At 39.2% G+C, this 20,808-nt stretch overlaps 1 protein-coding gene across 1 annotated transcript in view; it reads right to left on the reverse strand.

The window, feature by feature from the left end:
• The window catches only part of WDR7 (WD repeat domain 7), a 357,963-nt gene that overhangs the window by 78,857 nt on the left and 258,298 nt on the right, over positions 1 to 20,808 (reverse strand). The window contains exons 24-25 of the mRNA XM_047086392.1: positions 18,707 to 18,856; positions 18,043 to 18,125 (exon numbers count right to left, since the gene is read on the reverse strand). Coding sequence (XP_046942348.1) covers positions 18,043 to 18,125; positions 18,707 to 18,856 — 233 coding nt within the window. The remainder of the gene's footprint in view (positions 1 to 18,042; positions 18,126 to 18,706; positions 18,857 to 20,808) is intronic.

Consider the following 20,808-nt stretch of genomic DNA (forward strand, 5'->3'; position numbering starts at 1 on the left):
CTGCCCCAGTCCCCTTGCTGGCCAGTATGAGATGCCAAAGAGCTCTTCTGAGGACCACCATGTGAGGGCTGGGAAGAGGAAGAGCAGGTTTTCAGAGCATTGTCTGACAGTCTTCACAGATACATCGCTGTAATCGGGGGTGGGGTGGGGACACTCTGTAAATCAGAAGGTACTTCATAGAACGTGTTCCCACACTGACCCCAGAACTCCAGGTCTCCATGCTGCTCATGTTTTTGAAAGATTTACAGATGTGAAAAGTGGTTTGGCAAAGGCACCAGTTCAAGGGGAGCTGTGTTAGTTTTGGGGGATGTGAGCGGTGGAGGGTAAGGAGATGTTTTCTAGAAGTGCGTCATTCTTGTGGAGGGCACCAGTTCAAAAGGCAAAATGGAAAAATTCCTCATTCTGAGATGGTGACGGATACTGGTGAATTCTATTTGAGAGTCACGATCTCCCATTCAGCCTCTTGTAAACTGTAAGTGGTCTATAGATATTTCCTGAATAACACTGTTAAATATTTAACAGGTGAATTACTTTCCTTCTGGAAGAACTTGCTATGGACACACTGTAGCCAGAATGCTAAGAGGAGAACTGGAAATACTTCCTAGGTTGTATAGGGAGCAGAATTTCTGCAAGGAAAATGCCATGCATGTTAAGAGTGCATCGTATGATGGCTGGGAAAGAGTTCTTCTCACCTGGCTCTGCCACTTAATAATTGGTGTGAACCTTGGGCAAGTTACTTAATTTGCCTATGCTGTGGTTTCCTTATGTGACAATGGGAACAACACTAGTACCTAGTACCTCAACACTAGTACCTCATGGTTGTTGTGAGGCTTAAATGAGCTAATACATGCCAAGTACTGAGAACAGTACCTGGCACACAATAAACCCTACTATGGTAAGTACATGCACACTTTAGTAGCTTTCATCATCATCACCATCACCAGCATCACCAGCATCATCATCACCACCATCTTCTGTACCTCTGAATATATACCACAGAAAGAATAAATCAGATGTAGCTAACGTGCTATTTTCCTTAGGGCAAACAGCCATCTGTCGGGGAGTTTTTCTTAGGAGCAGGGAAGTGGACTAAAATGGTTTTAGAGGGACTTCTACTCACCCGAGCATCCGGGTAACATCTATAATTATTTATTGTAAAAAGAGGACTACAAAATGGTAACTAATTTAAGAATTTTCCTGGAAGTTAGGACAGAAGCTGCTTTACATTCCATTATTGTTATCACCGTATGGGATAAGAACAAACCACAGGTTTAGAGGAGTTTTTTTAAAAAAATGAGCTCATGCACTGTTCTAAAGCAGACAGTGTTCATCTCCTTACTGGAGTCTAAGTGCCCATTTAGGGTGAATAGAGCTGATTCAGCTTTTCACTTGAAAAGAGGATCAATCAGACTGTCTACATAATAACAAAGTTTAAGAAAACGTAAACTGGCTCTGAAAATATAGACTTTTCATTTTTCTGTCTAGATTTTTTTTCCCATTCAGTTCAAAACTACTTATTTTACCTTGTTTTTTGTGTATCTGTTATAGCTTTAATGTTTTCCCAATGGTTACTTTATTATTATTTTTATTTGAATTTTCTAATATACAACAAATTTAAAGAAATACACACTCATTGTAAAAAAGAAACCCAGAGAATATAGACAAATAAACAGTTAAGAAAGGAAAGTTACCCTTGACCACCAATCTCCTCCAGCACCCTAGGCACTCAAGGAAAATGCTTTTCCCAGGATTTTTTTTCCTTTTCATATGTATCGTACGCGTACATGCGTGAATATTGATCCGTACATATAGTTTTCTTCTTCAAAAAATGATTTTATTTTACCTACTCTTCTGAAACTTTGCTAGTTTGTCTTCAACTGATACCTTTCTATATCAGTAGAAACGGATTGACCTCAATCTTTTTAATGGCAGTATGATGTGCCACAGTTCTGGTATCTTTTAATGGAAACAACTGTTGGTAAACAATAATTACATTTAGAGGACATGAACAACTAAAAGTGTTTTATCATAAAGTACATTTTCTATATAAGATCATACTAAGAGGTTTTAACATAAAGTACATTTTCTATATAAGATCATACTTTTCCCAACAAAAGTCAGCTGAGAGATAATCAGTTAAATCCAGCAAAACCACAAAAACATTTTACTTTTTAATGTTTATTTATTTATTTTGAGAGAGTGTGTGTGAGCAGGGGAGGAGCAGAGAGAGGAAGAATCTCAAGCATGCTTTGTGCTGTCAGTACAGAGCTCAACATGGTGCTCGATCCCATGAACTGTGAGATCATGACCTGAGGTGAAATCACGAGTCAGACACTTAACTGCCTGAGACACCCAGGCACCCCAAAAACATTTTAAATTTCAAGGGGCTCCTGGGTGGCTCAGTTGGGTAAGCATCCAAATTCAACTCAGGTCATGATCTCACGGTCCACGAGTTTGAGCCCTGCGTCAGGCTCTTTGCTGACAGCTCAGAGCCTGGAGCCTGCTTTGGATTCTGTGTCTTCCTCTCTCTCTGCCCCTCCCCTGCTCGTACTCTGTCTCTCTCTCTCTGTCTCTCTCTCTCTCAAAAATAAGTAAAACATTAAAAAAAATTTTTTAAATAAAAAGAATTCAATGTCAATACTCCTAAAATGCAGACGATTTTTCCATTTACAGTAAATTAGAGTAATTTATATCCTGAGCCCTTTAAAGTTTCCTCCTTACTACTACAAGTCTCTAACATGTACTAAGAAATCCAAGTATTCACGCCGTTAAATATTTGCTCTGGTCTATGCACAGATTGTTTGAAAACTTCTTCATTCTTGGCAATGAAACATATAACGCAGAAGAATGCACACCGTAATTTCTGCAAAGTGAGCCCTGACTCATCAGTCAGAGATTCACCATCACATTTAACGTAAGATTTCATTCAATGACCACCAATTCTGCATATGGAAGTAGCTCAGATTTTGGAGTCAGAAGGACTGGTCTCCCTGATAAACATCTACTCATCTTTGTAAACTCGGCTAAGACATCACCAACTCTCCTTTTTCCAACTACACTACTACCTGGTCCCTCCTCTGTGTCATACCACCTGGAACTCTTCTATGTGTCCCGGATGCCCTCTTACCGTAGCACCGTGACCTTTCTCTGCTTCACCATCCTGCCTCTGCCAAGCCAACTTCAGCGCTTTTGAAGCAGCAACAGTGCAGTGCCTGACTGACCAGATGTAGCCGGGCAGCCCGCACTGACTCGGCACAGCCCCGTATACAGAGCAGGCACACATTAAATGTCTGCTGAATAAGTGAACAAATTCTAAAATACTTTCAGAAAATTTTAATTGCGAAAAGCCACACAATTGCTTAAAAAAATATTTTACTTTGTTAAATCAACTGAACTCCATTTAATGACCCCTATTTTTTTTTTTTGTTTATTTTTATGTAAGAGAGAGAGAGAGAGAGAGAGAGAGAGCAAGCGGGGAAGGGCAGAAGGAGAAGAAGACAGAATCCCAAGCAGGCTCTGTGCTATCGGCAGATAGCACTGACAGCACAGAGCCCAATGCAGGGCTCGAACCCACAAACCAGGAGATCTTGACCTTAGCCGAGCCGAAATCAAGAGGCAGATGAACCGACTGAGCCACCCAGGCACCCCTACTGAGTCCTATTTCTTCAGTGATCCCTTTTTTCTAATTTTGGAATTGAGTACTGAGATTTATCATTTACATGGCAAAACCCAGTCAATTAAAATATTTTCTTTTCATATTAATTTTCAATCCTAAAAATAAACACCATCTAGCGTTATTTAAAATAATTAGATGGTATAAGCCACATCAGAGTGACTAATTAAAATTTCTCATCACTGAATGATTGAGAATGATATGCTGTCATCAAAAATAAATACTGAAGGCTCAACATTACACATCACTTAAGTTCATATTGATTTCTTGATTTTTTATAATGAATAATTATATGCTTTTAAAAGAAGTGGACTTTACTTTCCAGAGCAGTTTTAGTTGCACAGTAAAACTGAGCAGAAAATACACAGAGTTTTCCCATATACTCCTGGCCCCCCCCCAGACTCCCTCATCATCAACATCTACCTTCCGAGAGTGGTCCTTTTTTCTTCTTCTTTTTTTTTTTTTTTTTTTTACAACTAATGAACTTCCACTGACACATTATCATCAGCCAGAGTCTAGAGTTTACATTAGGATTCACTCTTGGTATCGTACATTCTAGGGGTTTGGACAAATGTAGAATGATGTATCCACCATTACAGTACCACACAGAGTAGGTTCTCTGCCCTAGAAATCCTCTGTGCTCTGCCCATTCATCCTCTCTTTCCCACTAACCCTTGGTAACCACTGATCTTTTTATTGACTCCACAGCTTTGCCTTTTTCAGAATGTCAAATAGTTGGAATCACCCAGTATGTAGCCTTTTCAGATTGGCTCCTTTTACTTAGTTAATTAGCATTTGAAGTTCTTTCATATCTTTAATGGCTTGACAGTTCATTTCTTTTTAGTGCTGAATATTTCATTGTCTACAAGTACCATAAATAATATGCTGTTAAAAGCACAATGGTGATACCATGTGAAACCTATGCTCTGACTTCTACCTAAGTGGCTTTTTCCACAAAACTTTATCAGGCTACAACAAACAGCATAATAAAACAGGAATTCCTTGTTTCTTCTTTTTAAAATATTTAACTTACTTTTCATATTAGTTGAGTCTTTTGTTCATTAAATAATCTAGTGTAGGTTCAGATTTGATACTTAATTACTTCAAAGAATTTTAGGGAAGGCATTAAAGCAGCTGTAGCATTCCTATATTAGGAGCATATGACATAACATGTTTCAGAACTTTATTATGAGATAGAATGACTGGTAATCATATATTAATAAGTCAGTAATGAGGAAAAATTTGTCACATTTTTGAGTTGTACCTTGCCTCAGGTTATTAGGAAGCCTCTCATTTTATAGAGGAGGAAACTGAAGCCCACAGACATGCCCAAGGCTGTCCAGTTGGGTGTGGCAGAGGCAGGGGCCCCCACAATCTAGAACCCATCTGCCACTGAAGGCAGCCCACAGCCACTCTTAGAGCGGCCGTTCTTAAAGCACGCTCTGCTCTGGACCCGCTTTCACAGGAACACTAAGATGCTATGTTCCCTTTTCACTCTCATTTTCTCACGAGTGTATAGTTGGCTTTTCCAAATGCTACAGGATGTGAGCTATCACAGGCAGCAGCAGATAGGAGAATCTGGCAGGCTTCTATTAATGGTAGATTGGAAAAAACAAAACAATGCCATTCTTCTAATTTGCTTTGTCTTGGAAAATATAATTTTTCATTAAAATGTTATCTGCATAAACATTTAATGGGTTCCTTTTAAATTCCTTAATTTTAATTTCTAACATGCCAAATATTGACAGTTATAATCCACATAAACAAAAATTTTGGGGGGTTCTCAATAATTTGTAAGTATAAAGGGGTCCTGAGACTTTAAAAAGGGTTGAGAATTGTTGACATAGTGTCTATCTTTGAAAAAGTAGGCTTGATGGGGCGCGCCCGGGTGGCTCCTTTGGTTAAGCTTCTGACTTCCGCTCAGGTCATGATCTCACGGTCTGTGAGTTCGAGCCCCGCATTGGGCTCTGTGCTGATGGCTCGGAGCCTGGAGCCTGCTTCAGATTCTGTGTCTCCCTCTCTTTCTGCCCCTCCCCCGTTCATGCTCTGTCTCACTCTGTCTCAAAGATAAATAAACATTTAAAAAAAAAAAAAAAGAAAAGAAAAAGTAGGCTTGCTCTCATTCTCTCGCTCACATATATATATATAGGTGTGTGTGTGTGTGTGTGTGTGTTTGTGTGTGTGTGTGTGTATACAGAATATAGATCTTAAGATTTCATATATATTCTGTACCTTTGAGAATTTGGTTTCGATGAATCAAAAGCAAGCTAAGAAGAGACTACAGGGTAACTTTGGAATCAACAGGATGAGGCAAGATTTAGGACTGGGAAGAGGCAGGAAAGAAATTGAGAAGGTGAGGCTGCAATGGGAGAGGTGAGAGGGGGTGAAGGAGAGGCCCGGGTGTGCCTGCCCTCGCTCTATCCCAGGGATGGGTCCTCTGAGGCAAGAGGGTGGAGAGGTCTGGGCGTGCCTGCACTACCCCCCTGTCCCAGGGGCGATCCTCTGAAGCCTCCCTGCAGGCACAGAGTCTTGGAGTGCATTCCCTCAACGCCTAGGGTTGCTGGGAACACGACAGGAAAGCAACCAGAAAAGGCCCCTGTTCTCACACACCTAACGACTAAGCGTCAATATGAACAAGGTGACTTCAGATGATATAAACTCTATGAGATAAAATGGCAACGTGACAGCGATGGCGAGGAGGGTGTGTGAGACGGGGAGGGCGGGGGAGTGGACCTGAAAGATGAGACCAAAGAGGCCGCATTAAGATCTGAACGAGGAGTGTTCCGCCAGAGGGAGTAGCGGGAACAGAAGTTCCAAGAAGTAAGTGTGGTGCTATTCAAGAAGAGAAAGAAGACTGAGGTGCTATCAGCACGCTGAATTTGAGACTGCGATTTCAAGAAATGCAGGTCTAACCCATTTAATATAATATCACCTGTAACGTGAGCCCTAACCGGTGGGGAGTTTTGCTGCCAGGTAGTATATATCACAGTGCTCTGAGTTGCACCCCATGTCCAGGGCTCTTTAAGGAGGCCCTCTTCTTCTTTTTAAAAAAATTTTTAATGTTTATTTATTTCTGAGAGAGAGAGAGAGAGAGACAGAGACACAGCATGAGCAGGGGAGGAGCAGAGAGAAAGAGAGACACAGAATCTGAAGCAGGCTCCGGGCTCTGAGTTGTCAGCAGAGAGCCAGATCCGGGGCTCGAACTCATGAACCATGAGATCATGACCTGCGCTGAAATTGGACGCTCAACCATCTAAGCCACCGAGGCGCCCCAAGGAGGCCCTCTTCTGAGAGCAGCACTGCGCTATGGGCAGAGTGAGGAAAGCAGGAAAGTAAAGCATCCTTTAAAGTAAGTAGAACATAAGAGACTCTTAAAAATTGAGAACAAACTGAGCGTTGAAGGGGGGTGGGAGGAAGGGGAGGGTGGGTGATGGGTATTGAGGAGGGCACCTGTTGGGATGCGCACTGGGTATTGTATGGAAACAAAAAATTTGACAATAAATTTCATATTTAAATAAAAAAATAAATGAAAATCCTAATAAATAAATAAATAAATTAAGGAAGCAAGCAAGCAAGCAAGCAAGCAAATAGAATCGATTTTAGGATTTGTATGGAGCCTCAGAGAAGCTAATCCCTGGTCTTTCTCAAGTCTAGCCCACCTCCTCCCCAGGCGCTGGGTCCCAGGAAAGGTTATGACGTAACCTTTCTATCTCTGGGATCTAAGGGGTGCACAAAGTACGTATGAGAGTTTTAATTAAGAAGAAGTAAGTTTCACGCTTCGGTCCAACAAAAGGCTAGTTTGCTAAATCAGCGGTTCTCAAAGGGGGATCTGCGGGTGGGGGCCTCGCGCTCCTGGCAGGAAGTTTGCGAGAGCAAAACTACTTCTGGAAGATACTGAGATGTCACGTGACCCGTTCATTGCGTTGACGCTGCTCTGATGATGTAAAAGCAGTGAAAAGTAAAGCTGCTGGCACGGCGGCCTGAATCGAGGCCGCGGCACCAAACTCTACCGGCCGTTGTTACATTCCCGCAGCCACGCGCTGGCAGTAAAGAGAACTAAACAAGTTCAGTGTTGAACTGAATATGCAGTGTGATCCAATGGCAAGCGTGCAGAAAGCACTTCTGGCATACGCTGAAGCCTGACGGTTGTGTCAGGAAAGGACACTGGCAGGGCTGAGGTGCAAAAGCTACAAACCAGCTGTTCTTCACACGACACCATTCGTGCTTGAACGTACAACCCAGAGACACGCTGTGCATATTTGGACTTGAGCATTCGGCAGACATTTTCTTGAAAATGAACTACGTTATTCCTGTCCAGAGAAACCACCGACAGAATTTGCTGTCAATGATAAAACTGACGCTCTCAGGTAAAAATTAGAGTTCTAGCTTCCCAATTCTCGCTGACTTTTTGATGAGATCAACGGTAATATTAGCCAAATGTTTTGGTAATGTGTGCTGCAATGTAACAATATATGGACAATCCCCCAAATTCAGCTACCAATATTTTCCAAAGGCAGATGCGTAATGTTATAAAGACCCTCTCAAAATGCAAGATATACCAACGGATTAAATATAACAATATGAAAAGTTTGTTATGATTACAGAGTCTACATTGCAGCTAACCTTTAAAAATGACTACATGTAGGGGCGCCTGGGTGGCGCAGTCAGTTAAGCGTCCGACTTCAGCCAGGTCACGATCTCGCGGTCCGTGAGTTCGAGCCCCGCGTCAGGCTCTGGGCTGATGGCTCGGAGCCTGGAGCCTGTTTCCGATTCTGTGTCTCCCTCTCTCTCTGCCCCTCCCCCGTTCACGCTCTGTCTCTCTCTGTCCCAAAAATAAATAAACGTTGAAGGAAAAAAAAAAATTAAAAAAAAAATGACTACATGTTGAGTTTTAGTGAACTGCTAAAGAAGATGCAAAATCATCTTAAAAGGCTATTGAAATGTTCCTCCTGTTTTCAACTCTATGTCTATGTGAGGCCAGATTTTTCACCACGTACTTCAATTAAAACAACATATGGCAACAGATTAAAGACGGGCAGAGATGTGAAAATCCACCTGTCTCCTATTAAGCCAGACATGAAAGAAATCTATAAAAATGTTAAGCAATGCTACTTTTTCAGGGTTTTTGTTTTGGTTTGTTTTGCAAAGTAGTTATTTTTCATAAAAATATGTTGTTATATCAACATGAACTGCATTCAGTATTTCAAATAATTCTTTTGGGTCTTTACTTTTTAAGGAGTTCTGAGACCAAAAAGTTTGAGAGTCCCTGAAGACTAAAAAACATTGGACAATCAAAAAAGTTTAACCAGAGGGATAGAGAGAGAGGTAAGCAAAATAGTGGGGGCAAATATCAGATCAGAGTGGGCCAAGAGGGCACAAGAGGTGACCAAATAGACAGAGTACAGACTCCTTTTCCTGGCAGAGGAGAGAAGAGAGACCAGGCAGCAGACAGGTGATATGTGGAGGGAAGGGAGGATTGTTCAATGGGAGATAACAGAGCCTGCGTCCAGGCTGAGGACAAGGTGCCAGGGGGAAGAGAAGACACAGTGACAGCAGGGTTCTCCAGAGAGCACAGTCCAAGACGGGGAAAGAGGATGGAATGAGAGTGAGGCAGGAAGAGACCAGCGCCTGGAACACAACAGGAGCCACGTCGCCCTCTGATAAGATGGCCCAACTCTGTGTGTCGCCTGATGTGTGCACGCCCGTGGACTCTCTCCTCTGCAGGACACAGAGCAGGTGTGGGATCTGTTGAGCAGAGCTGGGCTTTATTTTCGTCTCACTGTCAGCATAAAAAGTCATACATTTGTCCGTTTGTAAAATGAAGGACAGGAGTACGTAATGTGTGACATAAGGTCGTTTTCAGGTTCACCATTCTACAACTTGTCATTCTATGAAAATAATGCAGCCAGGCCACTGCTTAGGTGAAATGACAGGTGTCGTTTATTTTGTGGAAATTAAGGACTCAACATATTAAGTGGCAGAGCTGGTATCATTATCCACCCTCTGCTATGGAGTGCCTATGTCAAGAGTTCATACTTTCTGAACCAAAAATTGGGACAGAGCCCAGCAAAGGATTTCTTTTGAATCTGTGAATTTATTTGACAAGTCTTTCAAAAGCATAAAAGTTGAATCACTCTTAGTTATATTTCAAATCAATTGCTTCAACTTAAAATAAAAATGCATGAAATAAGGATCTATCTGGGAATTCTGGGGCCTACGGCTTTTGGTTACTTTTTGCTAAGGGCACTCTAAAGGAAGTAGATACAAAAGCCCCTCCAAGCTACTTATAATGTGCATAACTGAGGAGTCGTAAGTGACTAAAAATTGCATTTAGAGGCATATGTATGTAATTTTTGCTATGAAAAAATCCTGGAACTTTTATATCTCCAAATATAATCATATTTTCTCATCAACTCACAATTTCATTATTAAATCCCTAATCCTTTGTGTGCTATGCATTTTGTCACTACTGGTACACAAGAACGTAATAAAACAGTCTTAAATTTAAACATCACATTATAATTACGTTATATTTCCGGAGGTATTTTCTTTTCTTTCCTAATGGAGCTTTGATAGGCAGTAGCTTCCAAGAGCTTAATTTTTTTTATTCTGAGACTAGCAAAAGAATATTTTTACAAAATGAATAACACACCTGTATTCACTTTAGAACAAGTACATGTCGCACGTATGTGTGGTATACTGTTTTTCTCTTAGTTCAGGAACACCTGTGCATTTCTGCACTTTGATTTTTTAGGCTACTGTATCAAATATAGCCATGTAGAATGAGTCAGTGTTTATACGGTGACCAACAGAGGTTGATTAATCAAACCGAATCAAACACGGCATGCTCAGTGTTGCTGATGGTCTGTTGTATGAGGGACTTCACAAGGATATTCAAGTTCAGCAACATAGCAGTTGGTAACTACATTTTAAAAAGGAAATTCTGAAGAAACTTCATTGATGCATATCCTCCACTCCTTGAAAAAAATCGGTTCTACTTTCTTAGTGTCTAGGGCATTTTTAACTAAGGATGCTGTATTTTTTCTAGTCCAGGCAATTAAATGTAAATTACTCAGAACCCTCTGGACTTCTGCCTCTAACAACAATTACCCAGAGGGCCGAATGAGGCCTCATGTAGAAGCCTGATGATGGCGAAGCAAAGGCCAGCGAGACAGGCGAGAATCTGGAGGAATTCATTTCTTAAATAAGTTACCTGACTGTACCTCTGATTCGGCTCATTCATAAATATAAAAGTAATTCACTGTTTCAAGAATCTTACTGATAATGTATCTGTGTTCTAAAAAGAATGCAGTGTATTTCCTATATAATAATATAGCCTTATTTGTTATAGTGATGAAAAATCTGGCAGCAGAACTATTTTGTGTAACGGTTCTTTGAAGGATGTGTGCGCTACAGTCTCTCAAGGGCAGTGAAATTTAAGTAATTTTCTTCTATTATTAATGGATGCTTCTATATTATTAATAACATCCCTGGAACCAAAATGTGAATTATTAGGAAATATTTAAATCTATGACTATAAAGTTTATATAGCAGTTAAAATAATGTGATTTTTGGATCTTTCACTAAATAATATAGGAGAGTATCTACAGATACATAAACTACTCCACGAAGATCTAGGATACTGCAGTTAATAGAAAGACTTTTTAAAAAATGTTTAGAAGATAATCATCACTGGTATTATGCATACAATTATTTTTGTTTCCACAGCTTTTGAAGTAAAATTTAAGATATGTGTCCATTTCACATATACACATACACATATATATATATGTGTCACATATATATAGTCACACATATATAGTCACATACTACACAAAGGACTTAGGGAAGCTTATATGGAACACCATAATCCAGTAAAAAGGCAGAAAAGAAAGCCATCTGAGGTGTGACGACGAGGAAAGATATAATATGGGTGACGTAAGTCACTTTGATGACTTACTGAAAATCAGGCAAAGATCTGGCTTTGAGCTACCTAAGGGCCAAAGCAAAATTAACCCTGGTTATGTAGAAGAAAGAACAGACACAAAAAACAATACACATACTGGCTCCTTAGGACAAAACGAACAAAAAGTGCTTGTTATCCGAGTTTAAAAGAAATGTCCTGAGTCTTCACAGAAGGGACAGTAAGCAAAGTGCTGGGGACATCAGCATTGATCCTTACAATCAATGCACTGGCGATCTTCATATGACACCCTCTTGGAAGATTCTTCAACGTGACTGCAGGCATGATGCTGAAGAGGAACTTGGGCACAGAACTGCAAAGGAGACCAGACATGCGGTCCGAACAAGGCAGCTCTCTGACGGTTTAATTTACTCTTGGCATATAAATTAGAACATGTAGAGGAATAAATGGAACACGTGTTTTGATGGACTATGTGTTTTTTAAACTAGCTCCTAGGTTTTCTTTTTTTTTTTTTTTTTCCAAATGAGTTTTAGATAAAAGCCAATCAATGACCAGTGGGAAGTTAACGTCTTTGGCAGGCACTGTGTGATACGGTCTAAGGGCAACTCTAAAAACTAATGGTGCATGACTAGAACCGAGGAAGTGAAGGAATGTCTTCAGGTGCTTCCTTGGAGTTCCTCTGAGTTTATTCGATATACAAAGCAACAAACATTCAAGGGTCCACGGTTTTGTATAACAGAACATGGTCATCAAGAACAAGGACTCAGGTTTTGTGTTTCTCAATTTGGATTATTAGAGTTCTCGTTTTCAAACGTGAGTGTATTTAACAATCACCAGGCTGCTCAGTATAGCTTCCCAGGCTTCGCACCAGGCTGAGGTAGTGTCTCTCAGGTGGATCCTAGAAATCAGATAATTCTCTTGAAGACAGTCTAGGAACCACACTTAGAGACCATTACTCCCCCCGGGGCCTGACTGGGAGTGCGTACTCCATGCTGGTTTTCACATTTCACCTTCTCAGCTGGGTCCTTAGTTCTCTCAACTAATCTTTTTTTTTTTTTTTATGTTTTTATTTATTTTTGAGAGAGACAGAGACAGAATGCGAGTGGGTTGGGGCAGAGAGAGAGGGAGGCACAGAATCTGAAGCAGGCTCCAGGCTCCGAGCTGTCAGCACAGGGCCTGACGTGGGGCTCGAACTCACGAGCTGTGAGATCATGACCTGAGCCAAAGTCGGATGCTCAACCGACTAGGCACCCCTAGTTCTCTTAACTAATGAGCACTGATCATACTTTGTTTAATATTTAGTTGTGTGAGCGTCCTTCTAACACATTCTCGAGAGTCACGAAATCTCCAAAACTGCAGGGCCTAAAAACTGCATATATGTTTTATGTCTTTTATATGAAGACTCTCAGTTGCATCCTGATCTCAAGTTTAGAGTTATGCTTGTTTTGAGTAACTGTTCTATCAGACGAACACCTAGGGATGGGTGGTCTGCCCCTCTTTGCACACTAGCTACTAAGCTTACATTCAAATTTAGGGCTTACCTTTAGCAAATTATGCTTTTATACCTTGCTGTAACCTCATGTTTTAATAAAATCAGCAAATGGGCTCTTTCGGTCAGTGATAAGGAGGAGTGTCTATCAAATTTTGCTGGCATGTGTTCTAATGCATTTCTACTTTCAAGCAGACGATATTGAAAAAACTTTTAACAGTTAACAGAAAAGCTATTATTTAAACAAAATTAGGAAAATCAAACTTTTTGTATCACTCCTTCTTTCTTTCAGTGAATTTACAACTTGTAACTTAAATCTTAAATATGTTTTGAATAGGGGCGCAGGGGTGGCTCAGTCGCTTGAGTGCCCCACTCTTGATTTTGGCTCAGGCCACGATCTCACAGTTGGTGGGATGGGCTCCGCATTGGGCTCCGAGCTTACAGTGTGTGCAGAGGCTGTGTGGGATTCTCTCTCTCTCTCTCTCTCTCTGCCCCTTCCCCCATCTGCATGCATGCGTGGCACTCTCTCTCAAGATAAATAAACTTTAAATAAATAGGTTTGAATAAATATGTCAGAGAACAAAGAAATTCGGCTAACAATATAACTGAGTAGATGAATTCACCATTCATTAAATTACATGTGGAGTTATATAACCATTAATAAATCTGAATGAATAAATGAATCAATAAGAAACCTGAATAAGATTGACTCGTGGTATATAACAACATACAGAGATCACCCTAAGCTAAAACCCAAGACTTTCAGGACAACAGTAAGATGGAAATTTTATTGTAACATGCAATCTGCGAAATAACTGCCAAGTTGCCAACAATAAGGAAAATCTTAGAGAAACTGCCAATTCAATGTTAGAGTGTTAATTTTAATTAAAATTTTAAAATTCTGACCTGAAAATTCAAAACACAGATGCATATCAGTCAAGTTTAAAAAACAAAAGAAAAAGCCAAGAAAACCAATCTCAGGCTTATTCAGCGTTCGATGATGCTACTTCCTTGCAGTACTCACAGAAAACTGAATTTTATGTATAACCCAAGTCAAAGTACTTTTGATTTTTAAATATTTGATGACTTCAGAATACTACATTAGCTCCTAACTTTAGATGTTAGACTCACCTTTGTAATATTGATTAAAAATTATTTAATATTTTGAGAAGTAAACCAATTTTTACATATATGAAAACAATGCCATTCTGTATACTCTTTATGCCTATAAAATACTTTCAAATCTTTATTAACTAATTTCTTATATACGTTTTGGTGTTTACATTATTGTTAAGATAGAGAGACCTATAGGAAACTAACATTCTCTGAATATCTAAATCACGAGCATTCTCCTGGGTGCTTTGACGAATATGTCATTTAAAAATAACATTAAATGAAGTTTTTTTTAACACCTTTTTTAAGATTTGATCTACCAGCCATAACAACTAAATACTGGTATATAGCAACATTACAGAAGTTAGTCTAAGCTAAAACCCATAGCGTCTTTATAATCAGGTAAAGGAAAGAAGAAAAATGAACAAAAAAAAAAAAGACTACAATATTATATAAAGATTTTAAAAACAAATGCCACCTGACTGGGCCACAGATATTCACATCATTGACTTTGACTGCAGTTTCATATTTAGTGAAGGGCACTTATAAGTAGAGGGCTCATAAGCGCCGTAAGGCACCCAGTACAATGGCATAGATGTGGCAGATACTCAATAAAATAATTTTAACTTCTGTTGATATGTTGATATCTTTGTTTTTGTTCATTTATCAACCTAGTACAGATCAGCCAATAGGTAGCATGGCATCTGTAAAACTTCTGAGGTCCCATCTGAGCTTAATGTTCTCTGAAGTCCTCCATAATTTATTGCCTATTCTAACAAACATTTAGTATAATCCACAACCTTATATTGTTAATCATCTTTCTTTGCTTATGGGTTGACTGTCACATAAATGGGCCTATGTAGCTTATATATTCACAGCTGTAGTAATATCTAACATAATTTCTTAAGAGGTAGCTAACAACTGTTTGCTATAAATCTGAAGTTTCATACGATCATGTCTTATCAACTACATTCTGGCCAAAGAATTACATGTTTTCGCTGAAACTCTGTTGATTCTCCATTACTTACAGAATAATGGCCAAATTCCTTTGTATGGAATTCAAAGCCCTAGACTCTGGCACTATGTTAGACTTTCATCCTCAACCTACATTCCGGCCACTACCACCCAGCATTTGCCAAACTCTCGCTATACTTTTGTATCTCCAGACATCTACTGGTCTGGTTCTTTCTGCAATTCCCGATGGCACACTCCCGTTCCTTCTGTGAAGCTCACCCCACTGCCTCTTCTGTGAAGCGCTCCCAGAACCCATCACCACTTCTGCCCCCACCGACTCAAACCCTCGTGGGAGACAAATCCTTCTAATTGTTTGGCAGCCACTTTTATCAAAACATTTTTCTCCTTTAATAGAAGGAGATCATTATTAGTCTGCCTTCCCTTTTATGAAACTTCCCCAGATTCTATTATTATTATTATTATTAATTATTATTATTATTGTTATTGTTGTTATTATTATTATTCTGCTTTCTCGTCTGTGAAACTTTCTAAGCCTTCCATATCCCCAACCCTCTCTCTGGTCTGTAATTCTACTCTAGCACATAACACAGCACCCTGGAATTATTTACCTTAATAAGCACTGACCTTATTAGACCCTGTGGGCTCCCTGAGGATACCATCTCATTCCTCATGGTAGGCCCAGGGCCTAGCTATACTTGATACACAGTAGGTGTGCAATACACGTTATTAAATTAATAAACAAAACACAATTGCTTTCTGCCAAATCAGAAAAACCTGCTACTGAGCATGCCTCCTTAGCAATCCAGCAGAACCCTTACTCTTTGGCAATGAGATACCAGCAAAAAAAGCGGACTCCGGTAAACTAGGGCGACTGAAGGAACTGAGGGTGCCGCTTGGGAGGGAGGCAGGATTCCGGCAAGGGCAAAGACAGGCCCTTTAAACACCGAACAATTTTGTCACATTAACTTCAGGACGCTTATTTACTTCGCCATGACAGACGCCATAAGGAAGGCTTTGCTAACTAACATTCAGCTCTGCAATGATCATCACATCTGTAAAGTGACACCTCAGTGTCCATTTCACATAGGCATGTCCTTAGAGAACGAGTGACTGGGAATATAACAGCTACATGTACTCTTATCAATTAACTGCATGAAAAGATTTTATACATACAATTTTTAACAAAAGGAACGCAAACCAGAATTAATGTGGCATGGCGTTAAAAAATTACTGCATTCTAACATGCCTAATCTGTACCACAAGAAAATACATATCTGTACACATGTATATTCCAGCATAATCTTTTCGTGTAGGTGTTCTTGGTTTCATTTCTGGGTGCTATGTCTCAGCAACAGCAAAATGACGAGACTACACTATAAAGTCTACTGTAGATATTGGAAGACTCACGGAGTACAATTAATTCAGCAAAGACTTGCTCAAATGCCAGGAGATACAGAAGACGTAACTATGCATCATGTAACATCACTACTCTCAGGCAAAAATTTAAGCTTACAGCCTAAAATAAAGCTTTTTGCTACCGTACGCTCAGAGAAAGCAAAATGGAAAGTAAAAGCAAAAAATAAGTAAGGAAATCACTAAACTGGTCTTAAAAGGAAAAACATTATGTAATGATGACTAACTGGTGGTTCTATTTTCTACAAAAAACCATGATTTTCAATAGACTTAAGCACTATTTCCACTGACCCCTTGGAGTTAAAAAAAAAAAAAAATTAACAAAATGTTCCCCAAGCTATAAACATTTTAAGAACCAAAAACTACTTTAAAGGAAAAATAAACATGACTACATTTGACATTTTAAAAACTTTCATTTCATAACAGTTAAATGCTATAGACATCTAAAATTATTGGTTGTGCTTAACATGTGCAACATTGTTTATAAAAGTTTTTACTGCTCTTGGCCAGTTTTCTCCCAGGGAAAAACACCTACACTTAGTAGTACCATAGGAAATTGCTATCTTTATATTAAAAAAAGAAATTTACCAGTGAAAATGTGGCATAAAGGTTTCCCTTGGCTGAAAAGTGTGTCTTCTCTCCTAAGTCAGAGGCTTCCTAGACTCTCTTCTTAATGGAAATGTTAATTTGAGTAATGAATGTGAGAGCACACACATATTCCATAGATGCTATCTCTTACTCATTTTTTTAAGGTTTGAGAAAATCTCTTCATGACCCAATTTCAAATAGTGGTTCTATCACATTTGTGTTTTTGACTGTAAGCTGCCTTGTTTTCAGAATGTAAGCAGGAATCAGACTACAAACTCATCCTGCTAAAATTTTTCAAAAATAATTCGTTAGTAAAAATTATTTATTTGAGGGGCACGGGGTAGCTCAGTCAGTTAAGCATCTGACTCTTGATTTTGGCTCAGGTCATGATCTCACAGTTCGTGGGTTCGAGCCCCATGTCAGGCTCCACACTGACAGCATGGAGTCTGCCTGGGATTCTCTCTCTGCCCCTCCCCTGCTTGTGTGCTCTCTCTCTCTCCCAAAAATAAATACATAGGGATGCCTGGGTGGCTCAGTCAGTTAAGCGTCCAACTCTTGATTTCGGCTCAGGTCATGATCTCATGGTTTGTGAGTTTGAGTCCCATAGTGGGCTCCATGCTGAGCCTACTTGGGATTCTCTCTCTCTGTCCCTCCCCCTGCTCTTTCTCTCTCTCTCTCTCAAAATAAATAAATAAACTTTAAAAGTATACACATATACATATATGTACATGTATATGTATATGAGTGTGTGTATATATATATATAAATGTTTAAAAATAAATTAAAAAATGATGATGATTTGATGGCATTTCCTTAAAACAAACAGAAAAAATTATTTATCTTGCATGCTACTGAAGGTTTCTTTACCTGCAGATGGCTGGGAAACATTCTTGAAGACCTTTCTTTTTAACTAAAGATCCTTCAAGGCAGTACATAATGATGTCCATAACCTTTATAGAAAAGATACATATGTAAAGTTAATTTCAAATACTTAATGTTCCAAAATTTAAATTATTCACTTAGGCCTCATTTGCATGAAAATTCTAGACAGTTTGATCGCAATATTTACTTTAAAACTACACTATATTTACTAAAGCTACAGGAGATTTACTTTATACTATCAACTATTCTTTCTCCTACCTGTAAAAAAACAAAAGAAAGAAGAGTAAAAGGAAGAAACAAGACTTGTTGACTTCAAAGGCGATTCAGATTTATCTACAATACGGGTAGCTTTTATTCAAACACACTACATGTATTGTTTGATTCATAATGGAAGGCATTAAAGAGGACATACTCTTCTAAGAATTACTCCAACATAGACTACTTCCCTGTGAATGGTAAGCGTACACAACGATTATTTTGATTTGTTAACGAAATTTGAATAAGGTCCTGTGAAATGGTACAAAAGCTAATTCGTTTAATCGTCTCTCTTTCGTTTTGAGATGCTGGAAATAAAAATGCTGATTTCTATACTGCACTGACCTATCTGATTTAGGCTGTTGCTGCCACATTTACAGCAGGATATTCTTACCTCTACGAGAAGATCCACAACATCTGTGGGCATCTTTTCAATAAGAATCTCAATGACTCTCAGAACTTCCCCTTTAGCTCGTGCAAGAGCTGTTGTGTGCACGCTCTGCTGTGACTGGGTATTTGCTGCAAGAGCTGTGTGTCTGTGCACCTGTGGAAACAGTTCCATGCTGTAGGTATGATTGACGCTCCACTCAGTTCTGCATTCCCAGCCACTAGTTTGTTTTTCACTTGTTAATACAGTAGGGGAAAAAGGAGAATCAACAGAAACAAACCTCTTGGGGTGGGTCAGAAAACACTTGATTGCAAAAGAAAAGTATTTAGTACAGTAAAAGCTCAACGAGCATTCTCTGATAAACTTCGGTAAGTTCCCGGGTATTATATGAGACCTTAAGACAACATTACCATGACATTTCTCCAAAGACAGACTGAAGGTCTGTGAATTTGGTAGATCTGGTGCTGAGGTGGACAGGAGTTAGAAGATACCAGCAAGCAAAAGACAGGAGACTTGCTCTCAAGTAATAATAAATGATGCTTATATAACACTTCCGGTCTAACAGGCATCATTGTAAGTGTCGTATTTCCCATATAAAGTGTTGTATTTCCCATATACCTCCAAAAACAACAGGCACTGTAAAGAATGTAAGTCCAATGTGATTTTTCTTCCCATACAGACTGTAAGTCTTCATCATTCAGAGGAGGAAGAACAGTGTTGGGCGCTGGGCCAGCCATGGAGGAGTGGGCATGAGGACAGGGGAGGGGTCAGTAATAACAGTGAGAAGAACTTCAGGATTTTACTCCAAAACTCTAAGCGAAGTGGTAAACTTATTTTTACAAAGTAGTAAATGTTAACTATTACATTGAAATAGTCGGACACTAAGAACGTGGGAGTCAACTGGCAATTCGTAAAGCATTAACATTAAAATATTTTAAAAAATACCTTTTCTAACCAAATGCTGGAGTACAGTAAATCCAAGGCGTGGCTATTCTAACAGTTCATTTAAAAATACTCATATATGGGGGTGCTTGGGTGGCTCGGTCAGTTAAGCATCTGACTCTTGGTTTCAGCTCAGGTCATGATGTCAGCTTGAGCCCCGCATCAGGTTCTGTATTGACAGCGTGGAGCCTGCTTGGGATTCTGTCTCCCTTTCTTTCTGTCCCTCCCCCACTCATGCACCCGCGTTCTCTCTCTCAAAATAAATAAATAAACTTAAAAAATATTCATAAGGAAATGGTGAAAATTAATTTCAAAAACACAATTAACATAAATACTTATTTACTCTTTAAAGAGGCAGTTTTATGCCTGGCATTTATAGGACTTGTGTATGTGGTCAGACTGATGTAAGGTTTATTCAATATTCTCAATATTACTACCTATGCATATTCAACTGATACAAAAACTGGTAAAAAAAATTCCGTGGCTAATAAATCTGTTCATTCATACATATACTTCATATAAATATATAATATCTATAAATTATAAAAATATTACACATGCATATTTTAAATACAGTGTAATCTCACTTTACACACTTAGAAAAAACACACAGCCTTACTCTACATATTTTAGGTATGAATTCAAAGTCCCATCACTTCATATAAACCGATACAACCGGCTATTAGGACCTTCCTTCCTCCTTTCTAGTTACCTTCACGTCACAAGTATTTGCTGCATGCCTATTAAGGATGGCTCTGGGGCAGACACAGGCCCGGTAGGCTTCAGGTTATCAGGGCAGACTCAGAGGTATTTATTTAGTATTTTAAAAATTCATCATAGCTACAGGAAAAACAACTCAGACAGAGCTCATACCCCACGGACACCAACTCTGCACATTATTCATGCTGAAATGGAATAAACCTTTAAAAAAAATATAGGAGCTGATCACCCTTTCCTTGTTCTCCCACTACTAAGACCCACAGGAAAGATCCTATAATTGGCTCATTGTTCTTTACTAGTTTTTCAGTTAGATGTGGGCAATTAGTTAGAACACTAAGAACGTGGGAATCAATCGGCATTCAAGTCTTTATCTGCGACATGTAATAGGAAAAACCATTAGCAAGTTTATGACTTACATTTTTGTTTACAGTTGAAGAGCCAGTGTT

This window comes from Lynx rufus, unplaced genomic scaffold (genome assembly GCF_022079265.1).
Source record: "Lynx rufus isolate CCGP_SWC_20201006 ecotype Redwood Valley unplaced genomic scaffold, mLynRuf1.p SCAF_20, whole genome shotgun sequence".
Taxonomy (NCBI): Eukaryota; Metazoa; Chordata; class Mammalia; order Carnivora; family Felidae; genus Lynx; species Lynx rufus.